The sequence below is a fragment of the Nipponia nippon genome, unplaced genomic scaffold (assembly GCF_047370975.1).
Source record: "Nipponia nippon isolate SJK-2023a ecotype South Korea unplaced genomic scaffold, ASM4737097v1 scaffold_7, whole genome shotgun sequence".
Taxonomy (NCBI): Eukaryota; Metazoa; Chordata; class Aves; order Pelecaniformes; family Threskiornithidae; genus Nipponia; species Nipponia nippon.
In genome coordinates this window covers 29,142,948-29,162,121 of record NW_028262391.1, presented here as the reverse complement: position 1 = coordinate 29,162,121, position 19,174 = coordinate 29,142,948, and the positions used below count along the sequence as shown (strand labels likewise).

The 19,174-nt window shown below is 48.5% G+C and overlaps 1 protein-coding gene across 10 annotated transcripts; it reads left to right on the top strand.

Annotated features, from left to right (window-relative positions):
* Positions 1–107: 107 nt before the first annotated feature.
* On the top strand, positions 108–18,769 carry LOC104010630 (TBCC domain-containing protein 1). Of its 10 annotated transcripts, XR_015700594.1 has the most exons (9): positions 108–667; positions 749–898; positions 2,681–3,047; positions 4,030–4,216; positions 4,363–4,860; positions 8,682–9,038; positions 10,903–11,082; positions 11,299–11,738; positions 12,589–16,274. XR_015700594.1 is itself a non-coding variant. In XM_087740052.1 (7 exons), exons 1-6 carry the CDS (start codon positions 332–334, stop codon positions 8,049–8,051), a joined length of 1,668 nt encoding a protein of 555 aa, XP_087596178.1. In that variant the 5' UTR covers positions 108–331; the 3' UTR covers positions 8,052–8,085; positions 8,682–8,819. The 10 variants fall into 10 exon arrangements, 6 of the variants coding, with proteins under 6 accessions (XP_087596178.1, XP_087596177.1, XP_087596182.1 ...); XR_015700596.1 differs by lacking the exons at positions 10,903–11,082; positions 11,299–11,738 and having other exon boundaries at positions 12,589–12,701; positions 13,287–16,274; XR_015700597.1 differs by lacking the exons at positions 10,903–11,082; positions 11,299–11,738 and having other exon boundaries at positions 13,287–16,274.
* The last annotated feature ends 405 nt before the right edge of the window (positions 18,770–19,174 follow it).

Genomic DNA, 19,174 nt, shown 5'->3' with positions numbered 1-19,174 from the left:
CACCACCGGTTCGACGCCGCTAACCAATCGCCTGCCAAGACGTCGGCTCTGAGCTTGCCGGTCCAATCACGACTCTGTGCGTCACGCCGCACCCTGCCCTATCGCCGCTCCAGGCCGCACAGAAGTACGAGCTGGCCCGGCGGCAGCCAGGCAGAGAGTGTGTCGTTTATTCCCGCCTCCGCGATGCCTCGAGTAGCCAATCGAAACCGGCTCCTCCGCGCAGGCGGAGTCCTCCACAGCGTGAGGGAAGGGCCGTCTCGTTGGTCCGCGCGGCCGCCGCTCTGCGCAGCGCCTCGTCGGGCACCGGAAGCGGGTGGCGCCGGCGGTCGCCATGGCGGCGGCCCCGGTGCGGCTGTGGGTGAAGACGGAGCCGTTCCTGGTGGGGGCCCTGCCCGCCCCGCCGCCTGCCCGCCTCAGTCCCCACTACCTGCGGAAGATGGCGGCGTACGCACGGGCGCGGGCGGCCGAGGGCTGCTTCCCGCGGCTGTGGTGGCCCCGATGGCGGCACATCGCCTGCGGGAAGCTGCAGCTGGGCCGCGGCCTGGCCTGGCTCTACTTCGAGCTCTTCCACAGCCTCCTCCGGCGGGATCCGCCGCGTCGCCTAGAGTGGGCCGAGGCCGAGGCGGCGTGCGCCAGCGCCGACGAGCTGGAGCAGGAGCGGAGCAAGGCAGGAGCCCCATCCCGGGCCGAGCGGGCGTGGGGAGAGCCCAGCCCAGCCTAATGCCTGTTTTTCTCCCCTCTCGGCTAGCTGTCGGTAGACACTCTGCAGTTCCTGCTCTTCCTGTACGTCCAGCAGGTGAACAAGGTCTCTCTGCGAACGTCCCTGATTGGGGAGGAATGGCCCAGCCCCAGGACCAAGTCTCCCAGCCTAACCGGAAAATCCACCAGTGAGAATAAGGTATTAGTGGCTGGAGAATTCTCCCTGGGGGAAACGGCTGTGTGGGAAACGGTAAAGTCCTGCCTTGAGGTGGGTTGAAAAGTGGCTGGTTTGTTCCTGGGAGGGTATAACCTTGCCTACGGTAAAGCCTAAGCTGGAGTCAAATTGGAGGTAGTTTGCTCAATGGTAGATTAAATGAAATTGGTGTATTGTCTGCAGCTTTACCAGCAAAAGTTGTCCACAGGAATTTCCTAGAGTCTTGAGACCAACTGTGAGAGTTCTCTCAGAGTCTCGGCAATTTTTCTTTTAAGAAGGAACTGCCTCTTTGCTTTTTCTATTAACCAAACGGGAAGTTTTTCATATGTTGGAGCTGCTTTCCCCTGATCCACTGTAGAGTATTAGAATCCCAGGATGGTCCCTAGCATTAAGTTATATCTCAGAGAGGGGAGTTGGTTGGTCAGCTGTAGATCAACCATGTGGAAATGCTGATGTTTCCTTTTAGAATCTATAAAGTATTTTGAAAGAAGTGAGTTAGATGTATCCGGTGCAGCCTGTGGGCAGCTCTGTATTTGAGAGTCAATTACAGATTGGCAACATCATTATAAAGGCCAGCTGCAAGCCTCAGTGGATTTGTGTCCCGACTATGATGTTGTGAGCTGTATGAGCTAGTGAAATGTAGCTTGGGACAACCTGAAATAATGAAAAATAGAGACTGGGTAACTTTATACTGAAAGATTGAACAAATGAAAAAAGAAATGAGAGGAACTGGTACAGGGCTGTGAGTTGGGTGGCTGTGGAGCATCCAGTGTTATTTAAAAGCCGATGTTTTCCTTAACTGTAGCCATTACATAAAACTCGGGACAGGAAGGAGATGCATCTTGGCTGCTGCTGTACACCTCCCAGAGGTTTTGATCCTGGCAGGACTGGAGCTGTCGCCACTGGTGTTACTTTTCCCTGTGCGATCGGGAGAGATTCCCCCAGCTTCAGCGATGCCTGATGTGAACCGTGTCCCCTTTTGAAATGGTGTAGTGAGGCTTGTCCGGTGTGAGAGGGTCTCTGTCACAGGGCAGGGATCTCCAGCCGCTAGACAGGATGCTCGCAGCTGCTTGTTACGCCCTTTGCGCTACAGCCCATGCAGGTGGTGAGGCCAATGTGTAATCACAGCCGAGTACTGCTTGTTCTGCCATTCGCAGGCCAGCGAAGGTTGTCTTTATTAATGTCTGCCATAATTCCTTCCAGTCTTCCGCTTTTTTTTTTTTTTTGGTATGCAGCCCTTTAGAATTTGAAATAATGATTCTTTCAGAGGTCGTTTGGTTTATTGGTCCGCTCACTAGGAAGAAATGACCCTCTGCTTTTTCCCCGCAGTGGCTTGGGAGGCAGCACTTAATCATATCTGAAGGTCTGGAACAGATGCAGCGATTTTCCAATAGAGCAGTTGCAAGACCTTGACTGTCAGTTATTGGTTTGTTTCCTACCTTCAATTGCCAGCAGCAGCTGGCTGAATTTGTGTGGGAAAGGTTGTAGGAGAGTCCGTTTCTGCTTTCTAGAATGAAATATTTGATACTTGGAGTTAGAATGAAATTTTTTTTTCTTTTTGGGGGGAGGTTGCTGATGAGTCTAGTTTCCCTTCAATGTTTTGGAAGAGCAGAACAGCAGAAGCGGTGAGCAGGAGAGAGTACCCTGTTTGACTTGCTTTCCGTCTTTTAGAACAAGTGTAAGCAAGGATGCATTGTATACTGTCGGTGGAGCTTGTCAGCTCTGCGAGAACTCACCTCGTTCTTCTGTGTTTTTCTGCCTGCTAAGAACTGGAATGATCAGGACCACCACGCCTTTGTGCAGAGCCACCTCTCGGATATGCTGGAACTGCTGCTGGAGCCGGAGCAGCTCACTGCCTCCTCCCATGCCACCCACAGTAGCTTGGTGTCCTATGAAGCTGTCTGTGCCCTCAGCTTTCTTATTGAAGGGACCGTGAACAAATCCATGATGGTCCATCCTCTGCATGAGCTTGCCCTCTGGCAGCCCTGTCACGGGCAGAACGGCTACTCAAAGGTCTCCAAAGCCTTCTCTTTCCCCAAGCTAGAGAGCTGGCTGCGGTCTTGCCTGATGACGAACCCTTTTGGAATGACTGCCTGCCTCAAGTCCGGGAAGAAGCTCGCGTGGGCACAGCAAGGTAGCTGCAGGCCTTGCCTTTACTTTTAGAAATAACTTTCCAGTCCCAGCTTCTCTTGCTGATCAGTGATCTGGCAGTGGTGTGGGGGCTTGCCTCCTTTTCCTCCTACTGTCAGTGGAGATGGGCAAAATGACAGCTTAGAGGCATCTGGGGGACTAGAGGGTGCTGTATGACATCTGTGTGTATTTTTCCAGTCCTTGGATCACTTTTGTGAGCAAACATTAATGACTTCATTTTCAGAGGCCCCTCTGAGTGAGGTCAGTATTACTATCCTCATTATTCATGTACAGCTGGATGCAGAGAATAGATAATGTGATGTGTTTGTGGCAAAGCTGATTACTGATCTAGGTTTCCTTGCCTTGAATTGCAGCCCCTCGCCTGCAGCGACATGGCAGTGGAGCCAAGGCACCTTCCACCTTATGAGAAAAAAATTCAGATGACTGTTTTGTTTCCTGTGACTGCACAATCATAAGAGTGGCAGTGCGTTAGGTAGGACAGTGAGGTTGCTCAAGGACTGTACTGTAGAGGGAGCATTTCACTGTCTTAAAGTGTACAGTTCCTGCTTTCAACATAAAACTTGCCCTAAGGATCTTCCTGCCAAGCTAAGTCTTGTGTTCGGGAACAGAATTCTGGAAATGGAGATGCCTAGGTCAGGGCTGTCTGTAGCTTGTGGGAGGCTTTGGCTGCCCCTGAATAACCTTGCAGTGTTTTTGATCTTTCAATGCGCCCTGACTTACGGAGCTTCTGACTGCTACGTACTGCTGACCTGCCCAGTAGGCATCAGTGGATGGTATGACTCGTGTGTGAAGTGATGCAGTTTGGTGGTACCACCCTTGAAGTTTTGGGCTGATTATTTTCTTGAGGGATTGCTGAGTGATGTGGACAGTGAACCATCATGTCTGTGTCCCTGTAGGAATCACAATCACAAAAGCTTTCTGTGCTTTTTGCAATTTTAAATGCATTAATGAACTTTATTTTGCAGTTGAGGGAACAACCAGGAGAGCAAAGATTGCCTGCAATACTTGTGTGGTGCCTGAGGTGTTCCCCATGGTGATAATGAGTCAGGTGTACAAGCAAACGCTGGCCAAGAGCTCAGACACCCTGGTGGGGGCTCATGTAAGAATTCATCGCTGCAACGAGTCCTTCATTTATCTCCTCTCTCCTCTCCGGTGAGTTTTTGTTCTTCTGGGACACAGCTAGATGTCTTTTCAGCAAGTTTGTTCAAGCGCTAAGTTCTTGTTAGATGGACTAAGCAGTGAAAAAGTCCTTTTCTCTTTCCTGCTCACTGTGTCCTCACTCTCTTGTTCTTTCGCAGATCTGTGACCATCGAGAAGTGTCGGAATAGCACTTTTATCCTTGGTCCTGTGCAGGCGTCTGTTCATGTCCACAGCTGTGACAACGTCAAGGTCATTGTGGTTTGCCATCGTTTGTGCCTTTCTTCTACCGCTGGCTGTACTTTTTACATCCTCACGCCTACCCAGCCTCTCATCCTCTCGGGGAACCAAGCAGTCAGCTTTGCCCCTTTCCACACCCATTATCCAATGCTTGAAGACCACATGGCTCAGGTGGGCTTGGCCACTCTGCCAAACTACTGGGACAGCCCCATGCTGGTGTGCAAGGAGAGCAGTGACACGAGTGTCTTCCGCCTCCTGCCGCCCTCGGACTTCTACACCTTCGTGATTCCTTTTGAGATGGAAGGAGACACCACGGAGACGCCGGGTGGGCTTCCCCACATGTATCAGAAGGCGCTGAGTCAGCGAGAGCAGAAGGTACAGATCTGGCAGAAAACTGTGAAGGAGGCAGGCCTGACCAAGTGAGTGCTGCATCTGGACAGGAACGTGTGAGCTGCGTTGAAGCTCAGCTCAGACATACAAACATAAGATTCATTTGATGTGATTCAACAAAAATGCTTTAAGAATGGGTTAATTTGCATGAGCCATGTCTTGCAAGCCATTTCTAGAGCATTAATAATTAACAATCTTGGGATCCTGGTCTTTGCTATTAATATAGTGAGAAGAATAATGCTCACAATCCTAACTCTGAAGGAGGTGCTTTGTCATGACTGTATTTTCTTAGCTTGCAAGACTCAAGGAGAAGCATGCCTAGATACTGTTGAGGGCTGAGGTGAGGAATCCACCCTGGCAATAAGAGTTTACAACTTACCTCATGCTGGGTACTCTCTGTCTGCTGTCTCTGTTCTGCTTCCAGTGTCGCATGCTGCCGTGGGCGAGATCTGGGCACGTACCCTGGACAACAGCTCAATTAATTATTGGCCTGCAGCTGATTGGTGTTCACTCTTAGCCCAACCTTTACATTGAGATTGAAGCTTTAAAATACTGTCCCATCCGTTGCTGAGGTGAGCTAAGAATGTGCATGTGGACCATTACAGTAGAGCACCTCGTGGACAGTAGCTTTTAAAGTCCTCTTTATCATATCACATCGAATCCTCTGCCCAGCTTTTGCTGTGCTAGCTAAGCCTGTCCTAGCCCATCCTATGTACTGACGCACGTCTGTTTGCTTTCTCAGTGCCTGTTGCAGAGTTCTGAAAAAGTTCACCTTGCTTCCTTTGTCAATGTGCTTTCTTCTGCAGCCAGCCAGACCGGGCAAGGGTACAAATGTCTTCTGACTTCAATTCAGCTGCATTTATCTTTTTGTGAAATATTTTGATGCAGCAACCTGAAGGACCTGGCTTCCTTTGCAAGTACAGAATGGGGATAGAAAGCCAGTTATTAAATTTTAAAGGCCTGAAGAGATGAGAGCAACTTTTGTTTCCTAAGCTGCGCTTGAGCTGTATAGATTTTCTTTCTGTTCTGTGCTCAGTCGATGACTTGTAATGGGCATGTAACTGGGTGCTGATAAGCAGTGATCTCGGAGGGGTTTATCCTGTGGGGAACACAGAATATGAAAATCTCCTCCTGGGTCAAACTGTCCACACTGAGGAGTTCTAGTCGATTTGATGGTTCCTTGTTTTGGGGGAGCTCCCTCTGTTTCCCTTGTTCCTTTCTGAAATCCAGGCACCTCTGTGCCGAGCATGGAGGAGCTTGCAGTTTGAAAGAGCTCTAGACTGGGAGGGACAGGATTTTGCTACAGGTGGAGGGTGGCTGAGTAGTAGTGGTGGTGACAGAGGTGTAAAAACCTTCAAAACTCTCAGTCCTTGAGTCTTGAAGGGCAGCAGAGAGGAAAGTTATAACTGCAGCCCTTGTGCTAGAGTCATCCGTTGTGTCTGTCAACCTCATCTAAGGTGCTTTTCCCCCTCCAGCCATTGTCCTCCCAGGGCTGCTGCTTCTCACCCCAGGGTTTTGTGAAGGTGTTTGGCCTGTCAAAATCTTACTGTTAAAGAAATGTGAGGCAATATGGATGATGAGCTTAGATTTAACATCCTCTACAGCAGTCACAGGAGGCAAGAGCTCGGTACTGGAGTGGCTTATTTCATAAAAGGGGGAAAGCTGTGCCAAGTTTAGAAGCTTGCTGAAAAGAAACTGGGGAGCTGACAGTGTAAAATATCTGTCTCCTGCAGGCAGGGAAACAACTAGGGAGACAACTAGGAAGCTTAGAGCAAACAGGATATCAGGCTTGTAGAAAGAAAAAAGCTGCCATGCTTGAATGGGGAGGTGAAAGAGAATGTTAGAAATAAGAAGACATCTTTCAAGAAGTTGAAGTTGTCTGAATGAGAAAAGTGGGGCAAAAAAAGAATGTAAATCCTGCCAGACTGAAAGTAAAAACCCCATAAGACGGGACCAATAAGACAGCTTGAGGAACAACTTGCAAAAGCATAAAATCCTGTTTATTCATTTTCCGAGCATATCAGACAAAGTCTTTCAGGGTCAGTAGCAGATCAAGGTATATAAAAAGCACTTGGAGAAGATAAAACCCTAAGAGAAGAAAGAAGTGACTGCCTTTGTGTTCACGTTCACTGGGGAGGAATTTAGGTTAGTTTCTGTCCTAGAACCCTGGTTTCTGGGGAATGTCTCAAATGGAAGCAACAGTACAAAGAAGAGCCTTTAACTTGAATAAAGGGTCTGGGTACGCTGAGCCTCTCTGAAACAGAGTGGCACAAAAATGAATAGGGCTCATTTGCTGCTTTTCCCAGTACAGGATGGGATCAGCACATCGAATTAGGAATGAGTTCAAAGCACAACCACATAAAATCTCCACAAGGTATTGAAAATGTTCATGTTTTACGTGGGTTCCGAAAGGAATTGCATAAGCTCATAAGAAAAAAAGTGCAGCAGGAGTTACTCAATACTCCTGCCATCTTTGGCTTAAGAAATTCTGGAGCTGAGCTGATCCCAGATGGCTGGGATGCTGTTCTGGAGAAATACTGCCATGAGCCTGCACTGCTCTTGGACATCTAACCAGTGCCAGAGACAGAGAGCCTGAGCTAAGTGGTATACACTGTTATTGCTGGTCTTACCAAAAACACCCCAGAAGTTATTTGCCAGTAATGGGAACTGTATGAGGAGTGCTGTTTATACGCACATTTTTTTTCCTGATCTCCATCCTCTCAGATGCAGTCAGAACAGAATTTTGTGTCTTCAGTGTTAAATGCTGGTTACTAATCTTCTTTTTCTCCCTTTTCAGACAGTTTTTAATCTGTGCTCTTAAGAGTAAAGCAGAGGCAGCCCTGTGGAGCAGGGTTGCTGTGCTAGTGGGATGGGGAAGTTTGCATGATGAGTTCTGCTTTTGGGGTTCATTATAGTCATATTCACGTGGTAAAAACCTCTTCCTGGTACAGGCAGGTCATGAACCAAGCCCAGCTCTTAGCCGATATATATGGAGGCTTGTTTTGGTAGTGAAGGCAAGGTTTAGAAGTATAATACTATAAATAAATGTGACCTTTACACACTTCCCTACTGATCTTCTTTTGGTTTCAGGGATCAGAGGAAACAGTTCCAGATGCTGGTAGAAAACAAATTCTATGAATGGCTGGTTCAGACAGGGAACCGTCAGCAGCTAGATAGCCTTGTCCCTCCTGCAGTAGGCTCCAAGCAAGCAGCAGGATAGCATCATGTTCCTCTACTGCAAAAGGAAAGGAAGGGTGAGTAGAAGGCCTGTGTCTCTTGATTCTTCTCTACCTAGAAGAATTGTCCCGTGTTTGTATGCACAGCCTAGGCAGAGCTGGAAGAAGTAGGAGGCTGTTCAGTGGACGTTCTCCCAAGAGTCTTGCATTTGGTTTTAGTTCTTATTTTGCAGTCAAAACCTCTTCTGAATTTGAATCTGTTCCCTGTGTACTCCGCACCTCCCCTGTTCTCTGCAGGTGTTCTGTTTGATTTGTCAGGGACATCTGTGTCCGTCTCTAAAGGCAGATAGGCATATTGTACATAATCTGATGTAAAAACTTATTTGAACAGCTGCTTTTACAAAGAGGCTATGTGTATTAATGTCTGTATGTACCTGTCTCACTTCTTGCTTAAGAGAATCAAGTGAGACTTCAAATAATTCTTAGTTTGCATTGTCTTTCTGTTCCCAAGTAGAAGTGGTTTAGGAGCTGGAGACAAGCCCTTATCATGCCTTTCTGCCATTGCATGTTTCAAACCATTAGAAAGTTGGGTTTTTTTCCTTTGTCTTTAGTCTTTGAGTTGCTTTTTCTTTGCTAGTGTTGGGAGTGAAATTTGCTCCTCTATTTTGTTACAGAGTTCTGGGAACAAGCAGCCATACACTGAAAACAGTTCTCATTAAGAATTTGCAGCCATCCTGCCTGAACATACTTGATGTGGACCTGATGCCCAGCCTCGGCGTGGATTGGACTGTTTGTCTGCTTTAGGATTTCTCATCACTACCACTTTCCTAGGAATGTGCTGTAACTATTCTGTTGGTAACTGAGAAAGTGCATGTCACTAGAGGATGATGAACAAGTACGGCTTGTTGCAGATCCTTTAGTGGGGAGGTTGTCATCATGGTTAGTGTCTGTGGTGTGCAAGTATCCAGCAAAGGAGCCCTTCCTGGTGCAGAGCTGGGCACGGGGCCCTGGCCATCGCGTGCATCTTTATGGTACGAGCCAGCTGCCCTGTTTTTATAAATGTGAAAAAGAAATGTTTGATTTTTTTTTTATGAATGAAATTCAATGGATTTTTTATACAAAGATGGCACTTAAGCAATGTGATTTTATGGAATTAACTTTCTTACACGTTTGCATTGTTTTGACAAATGTCAATAAAACTGAGTTCTCAGATAAGTCTGGCACACATCCTAGGGAAAAGGTTTTACCTGTACAGTGGGTGCTAGAGGGACACAACATCTTTACTGCTTAATGAAATGTGAACCGGTCAGCTGAGAGAGAAGTGCTAATTTATTAAAAGCCATGGAGTTGAAGGTTTTGAAGACTGCCTTAGCACGGCTTTTTGATACAAACACTGTTTCCTATCTTTAATATTTCTTGTAAAGAGTATCAACTTGAAGGAGTACCATTCTTGTGTGCTAGTGGAACCTGTCTTGGGGAGACGTGCTCGTAGCTCAGCACCTAAATAAGCTAGGCAAAATAGGCAAAGGTGTTGCATAGATGACTGAGGGCAGCAGCCATCTGTGACTTGTGAAGAGCTGTCCAACCTGAGAGTAAGAGGAAGGCAGGGGCATTTAGTGCTCTGGTGTACACAGCTGTTGTGATGCTAGAATTTTTCTGGAGGTCTCTCTTGGCTCCTGTGGGGGGGCAGGTGATGCAATATAAGGCAAGTTTATTATATTCAACTGACTTTTAAAGGAGGTATGTGCAAAGTGACCGCAGTGGAGCTTTGAGATGTCCTAGTGAACCTGCTGACTTGCCTTTCAGTAGGACCTAGATTGTGATTGGACTCTGATCTTCATAAGACAGCATTTGAATTTAAAAAAAAAAAAAAATTTCCAAGCGGCCTCACAGCTTTCTAGCAGTAAGAGCTGTAAGCAGCAGCACTAGACAGTTCAAGACACCTAAAATGGAAAGAGGATGAGAAGCTGCTGAGCATGTCCATCTCAGACTGTCATATCTGACTGCATTTAGCAGAGTTGCGGCAGTGTACATGGGGTGACATGCAGAGCCGCTGTTGTGAGACTGCTTGTCCTGACAGATTTGAAAAGAGGGTCTGTGTGTTTCAGGCACTGCTGTGCCAAATTCATTTCCCTTTGTTTCACTAAGCCTTTGGGCTGGTGCAGTGAATAGCTGCAGAGGTGTGTTTTCATAATGCACGGGCAGTGGGGTGTGGGTGTACATAAACCAGCAATCCTCGCCCTCTCTACTCAGTGGGCCAGAGTGTGGCTAAAAGAAAGACTTTTGCTCAAACCTCAGACAGTGGTGTAAGAATTTTGAGTTGAATTTGTGACATGGGCAGATTTTGTCAGAAATTTGGGCACATTCTTTACTATTTGATGTGTGAAATCACTCACTTTGGAGGTGTGTGGCCAGACATACTTGTTTTCCTCTGTCAGGCACCATTTGGAGCAATATAGCTCAAGCTGAAGGTGTGCTATAAAAATACACAGCCTCTTTGCCACACAGATGTTTCCATTGGGAGCTTTTGAAGCAGAGCCTCTACGTGGAGGTTGTTCTTTGCAAGCCTGTGGTGTCTGCTCTGAGCACGTGTTGACCGTTTTCTAGCTGCATCCTTTGCTGCGTGGGAACGTTCTCTGATAAATATTGTGTCTCTTCCTTACAAATGGGGATGGGCTTTTAGAGCTGGTGAGGATGCCTTCTTGTTTAACATGCTTGAAAGGGAGAAAGCAGCCAAATGGCCCCCTGTCCTCCAGGACTTGGCAGGGGGCTGCGTGTTTTAACTGCGTTTGGCAGAGTTTTGGTGTTCTGACTCAGCAAATGGTAACAAAGGGAGGATGGCGAAGCCTGCCTTTATTCCATAATCCTGTTTGCTTTTCTGGAAACCGGCTATAGCCTCGGAATCACTGACTCAATTTTTGGATCCTATTCTCATGACAAAGCGGCTGTCTGGTTTAAAACAAGCCCATTATAAAAAGGGTGCCTCGGATCCTGGCTGATTTGTAACAGCTTCTGACATTCCTCCAGCACTGGGGAGCTTGGCTGGAACAGAAAATGTCCAGAGCTGGAACCAAGGTAAGTTTATTTGCAGCCTATTCATGATTGTGGCTAGGAATACATAATTTATCAGGGATAAGTCATGGAGAAACTTTTGTTTCTTTGTTCTGCTGACAGCTTCTCCCTCTGTCAGTCTGTCAGCAAGAGGAGATTCTTGAAATCCCTCCTCAAGTGGAGGGATGCTGGAGCTGAGCTCTCCCTAGTCTTTTCCCAGATCTTGGCTGTTTCTTCTAGGTGTGGCTCTGTGAGGGGATGGAGTTGAACACAGTGACTGGTGAGGGGATATTTTAAAATGCACCAGGACCTGATGCCGTGTAAATTGACGGCAGAGGCTGCTGTGCCAGCAGTGAACGTGACAAGCTGCATTTGCAGAGCAGAGTATCCTGGAAGGCTTCCTTGGGAGGACCTGAGTCCCAACGCCAGCAGCAGCCACCACATCCCCCTTCCATGGTGGAGCAAAGGGTGTGCTGTGACAGAAAGATGCCTGAATGGTGACCATAGAGCCAAAGGCAATAGCATTCCCTGAGAGGTGCAAACAAGCCTTGTGATTTGGTGGAATCGGCAGAGATGAATTTAAACTGGAGAAGGAGGTATATCAGAAAGGTCAACTTCAGCTAGAGTGACGTGCATCAGATGGGGATCCAGCTCTAATGCTGCATTCTTCAGTCTTGGAAGTTAGTAGAGCTGAGCTGGTTGGTCACGCGGACCTTGTTGCAGGGTTGGGACTGGGCAGGGATAAACAGCTGGGAAAGGAGGGTGACAACTTGGGGCTAGTGGCCAGTTTGTCCTGTGAAATGTTAAACAACTGTTAAGAGGCTGTAGACAGATGTACACCTTTCCATTGCATTAGTTTTGCTTCTGGGTTACATTCCTTTTAACCTGTGGAGACTGTAAGACCCAAGGGGGCAGAGCGCTCAGAGGCAGAGTGGTTTTGTAGGCACTGGCTGATGCTATGGAAGATCTGGATTCAGTCTCTGCTCCTCTGCACTTTTTGTCTGTGATCTTGTCTCAAAGTGATTTGGCTATTTCTGGGTAGTCTTCAGAAACGGAACATGGTGTGCTGCTTCCTTCTAACCTGGTGGCTGTCAGATTGCAGTGGTACAGTCTTTATGTACCCATGTGTAAAGAAGGTGCTGGGGAAAGGTAGCTGATTCATGCTTGAGTCTCCTGTCTGCTTGAAGAGACTTAAACATATACTGCCTTTATCCCTGCTGAAAGCCATGTCCCCTGTGAGCGTGCTATAGGGAATTTGTTGATTATGTGCTGCTGCGGTGCAGCAAAACGTCCAAGAGGAGTTAAGTCAGTGAAAGTGCAAATCTCATCTTTTGTCTGTGCCATGCTCTTGCCTAGCACATTCCAGGGAGAAGAAAAGGGTGAAGGAGAGAATTAGGCGCTATTTCCCACAACCTAAGCAAGCGGTCTGCCCTGGAAAGGAATCACTGCCCCCCATGCTGCTTTCTTACAAAGCATTGGGCACTACTGGTTATTGCTTACAGTTATTGTTTACAAGTTTCCTTCTAACAGAGCTGCAGCTGCTGTTGGGAAGAAATGTGATAACTACTATGAGGTGGCCAAATGAGTAAGAGTTTTACAGTCCCATAGGGAAGATCTGCTATGGCAAATCTGTTATCTGCCAGGTAAGCCCCCAAAAAGCAAAGTTTGGGCAGTAAGTGGTTAACGGGTTAGTGCTGTGAGCAGAGCAATTTGATGGCTTTACTGAAGGAAGGCGATTTGCATTGGAGTAAGATGTCACCAAAACGAACCGACGAATCTGCAACTGAAATCTGTAATTCACCTGTCATTATCCTGGGGGTGAAAAACGTCAGTCTGCTCTGCTTGTGCCTGAATCATTGGAGGAAAGCTGAGAAGCACTGAGTGTGAAGGTCTGAAATGAATTGAGGGTGTCTGCAAAGGGCTGTGGTGGGGAATGGGTGGGCAGGAGCCCTCTCCTTAAGTCTTCCTATAAATGATCTAAGAATTAAACAACAAACAACACTTTTGGTTGGTCACTGTTCTGTGGGAATGGCCATACCCTTAATGTGCTCTTGGATTTCTTTGGCTTTGTGGCTTTATAAGTACAGGGAAAATACCCTGCTAAGAACACCAGGTAGCTTTGCCAAATTTAAGTTCAGTTGTGTTAGGCTGGGTGGGGAATGAACATTAAATGAGCTTTTCTTTTCTGGTACAAAATTAATGGCCAACGTAACCAACTTCCTGCACAGTTGCTGTGATAGGGCATTGCAAGAGGAGCTGATTCTGCTGGATGCCAGCCACAAAATCAAAGCAGCTCATGCAGAGCCAGGACCAGATGTGATGGAGACCTGTTCCTTTCCCACTGCCAATCACTCTGCTGTGAGGCAGGGGGAGGCATCCCTCTGCCTGGGTGGGGTGCTGCCTGCACAGAGCTGTGGTCTTACAGATGCCAGGCAGAGTTCGTCATCGACCGTGCTGGACACTCGCTGGGTGGACAAGAGTGGGACTGCAGATCAGAAGGCGCTGCAGAGCTTGAGGAGTGAAGTTGAAGAGGGGAAGAGCAAATCAGCTGTCCCAGTGGAGGGTAATGGCTGAGCTGCTAAGAGATACACCCCTGAGTACCACCCTGCGGAGGTTTTTACGGGGGTGCTGTGGCTTCCTTGACCACTGGCTTCAAGAAGAGGATTACTAGTGGTGAGTGACTGCCAAACCTCAGTGAGCAGGGCTTTCAGTGTTGCCTCTGGGCTCATGCTGGCAGATTTTTCAGGTAATACCTCTAGGGACAAAGATCCAGAAGCAGGATCTGTAAAACAACTGCAGGGTTGTGGCTGGCAAAGGCTGACCAGCATGGTTAACTACGCAATAGTAGCAGTGTAGGAAAACAGGAATTGGACATTTTAGTGCACACCTCTTACAACCTTTATTCACTTGCTGGAAAGATGGTAATGATCTCCCAACTCGCCATTGCACTGAAGATGGGAAGAGCTTGCTCAGGAGGGAGAGACATGGGCACAGGTTGCTTTGTATGTGCTGACTGCTTCATAATGGGAAATCAGTCTCTTGAAAGTAAGAAGAAAATGTGAGGGAAATAACATTATCCTAATAAAGGTCTACTAACAGGCCACAAGACCAAGGACATAAATCCTCTGGCATGTTTAGTCCGACTCCCCAGATACTTGGTCAGGCTGGTGGGACACAGTGACCAACCACCTCTAGGAAAACTGTGGCTAACTTATTTTTTAACACAAAGTGAATGAAAAAAAGTAGTGGGCGGGTTGTCCTAGATTTGAGTTTATCTCCTGGGTTGAAGCTGTGACAATGAACAGTATTTTTAACAGCAGTGATGTTAGATCAATACAAGTAGCCAAAGCACACAGGTGAAGTACAACCAGCTAGGAGCAAAAGGTGATTGTGTTTCTTAATAATCAAGCTATGGAAAAACTATGGGAAAAATGGATTACACAGTTCTGCATGTTAGATGTCTAAATCACTGTGGCCAGAAAAATTCTCTGCAGAGCATCTGGGGGAATTGGCTGAGGCAATCTCAAATGCTACCAAATAACCCGGCAGCATGTATGGGGCTGATGCCATACTGGAAGGCTGGAAAAGGTGAAATGTTGTCTTGAGTATGCACGGCATTGGATCAATCAACTTGCACATCAGTTGATTCAATGCAAGGCTCTAGAAGACACTGGAGTAAAGTAATCAAACTCCTGTTAAGATGGAAGATGGGCTGGTGATTGGGTGCAGCTGAAAGGGACCTACTAAGACTGATTTGGGTCAAACTAATGTAATTTTTTGCATGGTCTGGCATCACAGTATCATAAGCAAGCAAGGGATACAGACAAAATAGACATGATGGTTTGGGAACTCTTATTGCGAAGAGCAGCTCTTGATGAATAATTTTCATCTGGAAGGATCTAAAACTGGGGCTGTACAAAGGACTGGTCTGGGTCTAGGGCTTGGCAATATTTCCATGAAGGGCTTTTTGAACAAAGCATGTGTTGCCTCTCCAGGGCTGGCTGGGTTGGTGATATGTGGGGCAAGAGGAATGGGATTTGCTCACCAGCTCTTGAGATCATTTTGAAACAGGTTGTGATCAAGTAGGGAAAAAGCGTCTGTAATCAAAGTGCTTTGCAGTCAGCTGCCTGGCTGTAGAGCAGCTCTCTTGGGAAAGAAATGTGGTGATGGATCTGAAATTTGTCAGCTGCATTGCAAACTTGCAGCAACCAAAGCAGAAGCAGCCAACCGCAAATGCAATCCTCGGATGTCTGAAGAACTGTGCTATCCACCATGTACATGGAACACTCCTTTAGTTTTTCTTGGCTCTGGTAAAGCTTGCGTGTTGTCCAGCTTTTGCCATTGACTTTTGAGAAAGCAAGCTCTGGACCATTAGACTGGGAACAAAGAGAATGATTGCAGGGCTAGAAGACATGACCTCACCACCCCCTTATCAGTAAAGGTCTAACTGCAAACACTTGGCAAGCCAATATAAATGAAATGCTGCTTAGTACAGTCCATTGCACCAGGGAAGTTTTAGGTTGGATATTAGGAAAAACTTCTTCACTGAAAGGATAGTCAGGCACTGGAACAGGCTGCCCAGGGAAGTGGTTGAGTCCCCATCCCTGGAGGTATTTAAAAGACACGTACATGTGGTGCTTAGGGATGTGGTTTAGTGGTGGACTTGGCAGTGCTAGGTTAATGGTTGGACTTGATGATCTTAAGGGTCTTTTCCAACCTAAACAATTCTATGATTGACTACTTATGGCTCCCATTGCCATAATTTAGCAACTACTGATCTAGAGAAGGTGGGAGGGAAATTTATTAATAGTGTTTTGCTGCAAAGAGGACAGGGACTTCACCAAGGGAGCATTGGGTTGGATTGGGACAGAATTAGGTGCTGGGAAGGGCAAGACATCGGTGGCAGCTGGAGGTGTTGGGGCCAGACTGGTGAATCAGCTGCCAGGGTTAGTTGGGATGTAGTTGATCCTACTCAATGGTTGGGCTTGATGACTTTTTGACATTTTGAGGGCTCTGTTTTCAGATATTTCACACCGTGATGTGGCTAGAATATGGATGTAGGCATGTGCTGGGGGACGAGGAACCTCCCTGCTTTCCTTCCTCTGCTTGTGTTTCAGGTCACCTTCTATGAAGACAAGAATTTCCTAGGCCGTTGCTACGAGTGCGACAGTGACTGCCCTGATTTTCACACCTACCTGAGCCGCTGCAACTCCATCCGGGTGGACGGAGGCACCTGGGTGGCCTATGAGAGGCCAAACTTTTCCGGGAACATGTATGTTCTGACGCATGGGGAGTATCCTGACTACCACCACTGGATGGGCCTCAACGACCGCCTCGGCTCCTGCAAAGCTGTCGAGATAGTAAGTGTGACCTCTTCCCAAGGGACATTTTAATTTACACACCTATCATGAAAGGATTTCAGCATGCTCGTGGGTGGCCCCCATCTTCCTGGGGACCCACGGGAGATTCCTTGGAGAGGATGGCTATAGGGGGTTTGATCCTGCAGTCCTGCTCTGGGAATGGCCAACACTTGTCTGGCAAGTGGAGAAGGTAAATCTCTTCCACTCTTGACTGCAATGGGAAAAAGCAGATCCCTTTGAGTGCTTTGTAGGTGAGTTTCCATAGGAACAGCAGTGTAGTTTTATCTGCACATTCCTCTAGGGACCTCAGTATCTGGGTAGGTCACTCCGAGGTTTGTCTCTTGCCTTCCCCCCTGGTGTGCTGCCAACTGATTGAAATCTGATGGTGGGCACAAGGCTTGTAACAGTGGGATGAAGATTTTGCAGGAGCACTCAGAATGAGAGGCAGTTTGTTTGCCTCTCTAGTGAGCCAGGGCTCCCTTCTGATACAGGGAACCAAATCTCAGTATCACCAAGCCCCTCTAAGCATGGGGAGAACAGCCCAGGAGGAGACCTGGAGTGACCAGCAGTTGGGGGGATGCCTGAAGCCCTCTTTGGGCATGCTTGGAGCAGACAGGTGTCTCCTGGTATTAGAAAAGCATAGGGCAATGCGTGTCTCCCCACTGCAGCACAGGAACTGTGCTCATCCCCTCCTAACTGATGATGGGGAGATGCTTCTGCAGCCACCAGCAGGAGATGGGATAAATGCAGACTGACAGTGAGCAGCGTTTACACCCTGTGGAAGCGCTGGAGGGGAGAAAGGAACAGAGGGAAAGATCCCTTTGGGAAGCCTGTGGGGAGAAGCACCCTTTAAACTGGCAGGGATGGGAGTGTGGATAGAGTGTGGATTGGGGTTGAGACACTGGGGGGTGCTGCTGCTGCTGTGTTTTTGCCAGCAGTGGGGCAGACACTGGTGATGTGTGCATCACTGACTTGAGTAGCACAGCCATGGATTCCCATTGTGTGGAGCAGGTCTCATGGCTGAGAAGGGATTTTGCTTTTATGTCTGGAGGTCTAACGCCACTTTAAGCCTGTTCTGGGTTTGAGCTAGGTCTAAATCCCTTTGCATAGGGCAGGGAGAGTTTCCAGCCAGTTCAGAGCACTGATCAGGCATAAGGAATGGAGCCAAAACACGTGGGAGAGATAACAGCAATACAGCTTCCTCCATCGAGATGAAATGTGGAGGCCTTATCCTGCAGGTTCACCTGGTGCCTGGCTTCCCCTCCTGCACTTGGGGAGGTTGCATGGGATCCTGCTGCTTGCAGGCGTTAGGTCAGAGTGCCCCGGAGAAGCCACTGTGACCGCGCACGGATCTGTGAGACCCTGCAGAGCTCGGCTGGGGCTGCCAACGCGAGTGGGCTCGGGCAAATGGGGGAAGCGGGTAAAGACGGTGTCCAGGCAGCTGCAGATTAAAACTGCTGCAGTGCCTTTGGGCAACGCAGCACTTCAAATCACAGTGGAAAATACCTGTGCTGTGTTCGCCTGTAATGCAACCCAGCTGGGGTCACCAGCTCATTAAACTCCTCATTGCCCGGAGGAGTGGGGAGTGGAGGGGGTCTGTTTCTCCTTCTGATGCTCGTGTGGAGTGGCTGAAGGGTTCAAGACAGCAGTGGAACGGGCAGGCTGCCTGGGATAGAAAGCCTAGCACTTGCTGACTTGGCGTTACTCCTCCCTGCAGCCTTCCTCCCTGCAAAACTGGGGCTGTGGTGGGGGTTTGAGCTGAAACTGCTCTGCTCCGGCTCTGTGCTTTTATGTCCTCTTTGCACGTCAAGAGTTACCCTGGCTGCCTCCCCACTGCACTTTTAGGGGCTGACATGAGCTGTTCAGCCCTATCCTGGTGTGCTGGGGGGGGTGGTTTGTACCTGATCTGAGTCTGACTGTGCCTCAGCTCTGCTCCCGTCCGCTGGCGACTGTCAGAGCCGGGGACGTGTTGGTGCCTCCCTTTGTCATTCTCTCTCCCCTTTTTCTAGCCAAGTGGAGGCCGGGGCCACATCCAGGTATTTGAGAAGGGAGATTTTGGTGGGCAGATGTTTGAAGCCACCGAAGACTGCCTGTCTGTCATGGAGGAGTGGCACATGCGTGAGATCCATGCCTGCAGAGTGCTGGAGGGTGTCTGGATTTTCTACGAGCATCCCAACTACCGGGGCAGGCAGTACCTGTTGCCCAAGGGGGAGTACCGCAAACCTGTGGAGTGGGGAGCGGTGAGCCCCGCTGTACAGTCCTTCCGCAGCATCTCCAAGTGAGGCAGCCCATTGACTGGGCTGCCAGAGGCCGTCAATAAAGCAACTGAGTCACTCAGCCTGTCCTGCTTATTCCTGGGGTCTGTGTGCGAGTTATCCTGCCCCAGGGGAGCCAGCATGGAGCTGAGCCTTCTCTAAGCAAAACACCCTTCTTCAGCCCCGACTGCCTCCGTCTCTGCTGTCATCTCCTTCTTCCAGGCTCGTCCCATCCCCTCCCCTCCATGCCACTGCTCCTTTCCAGGGAAAACCCATCCCAAAGCTGGAGCTTGTGCTCCAGCATTTAGCCACTCCAGTGGAGCAGTGGGACCACCTGTCCCCAGGACTCCAGTTTTTAGTGCTGGCTGTGGGTGGCTCAGTCTATCATGACTCTGTGGAGTCCCCACTTGCTGTGTTGCTGCTCTGTGGTGGCTCGGAAGAAGGGGCTGCTGGTGGCTGGGGAGAAGGGATGAGGTTTGCATCCATGCCATGTGCAGCAAG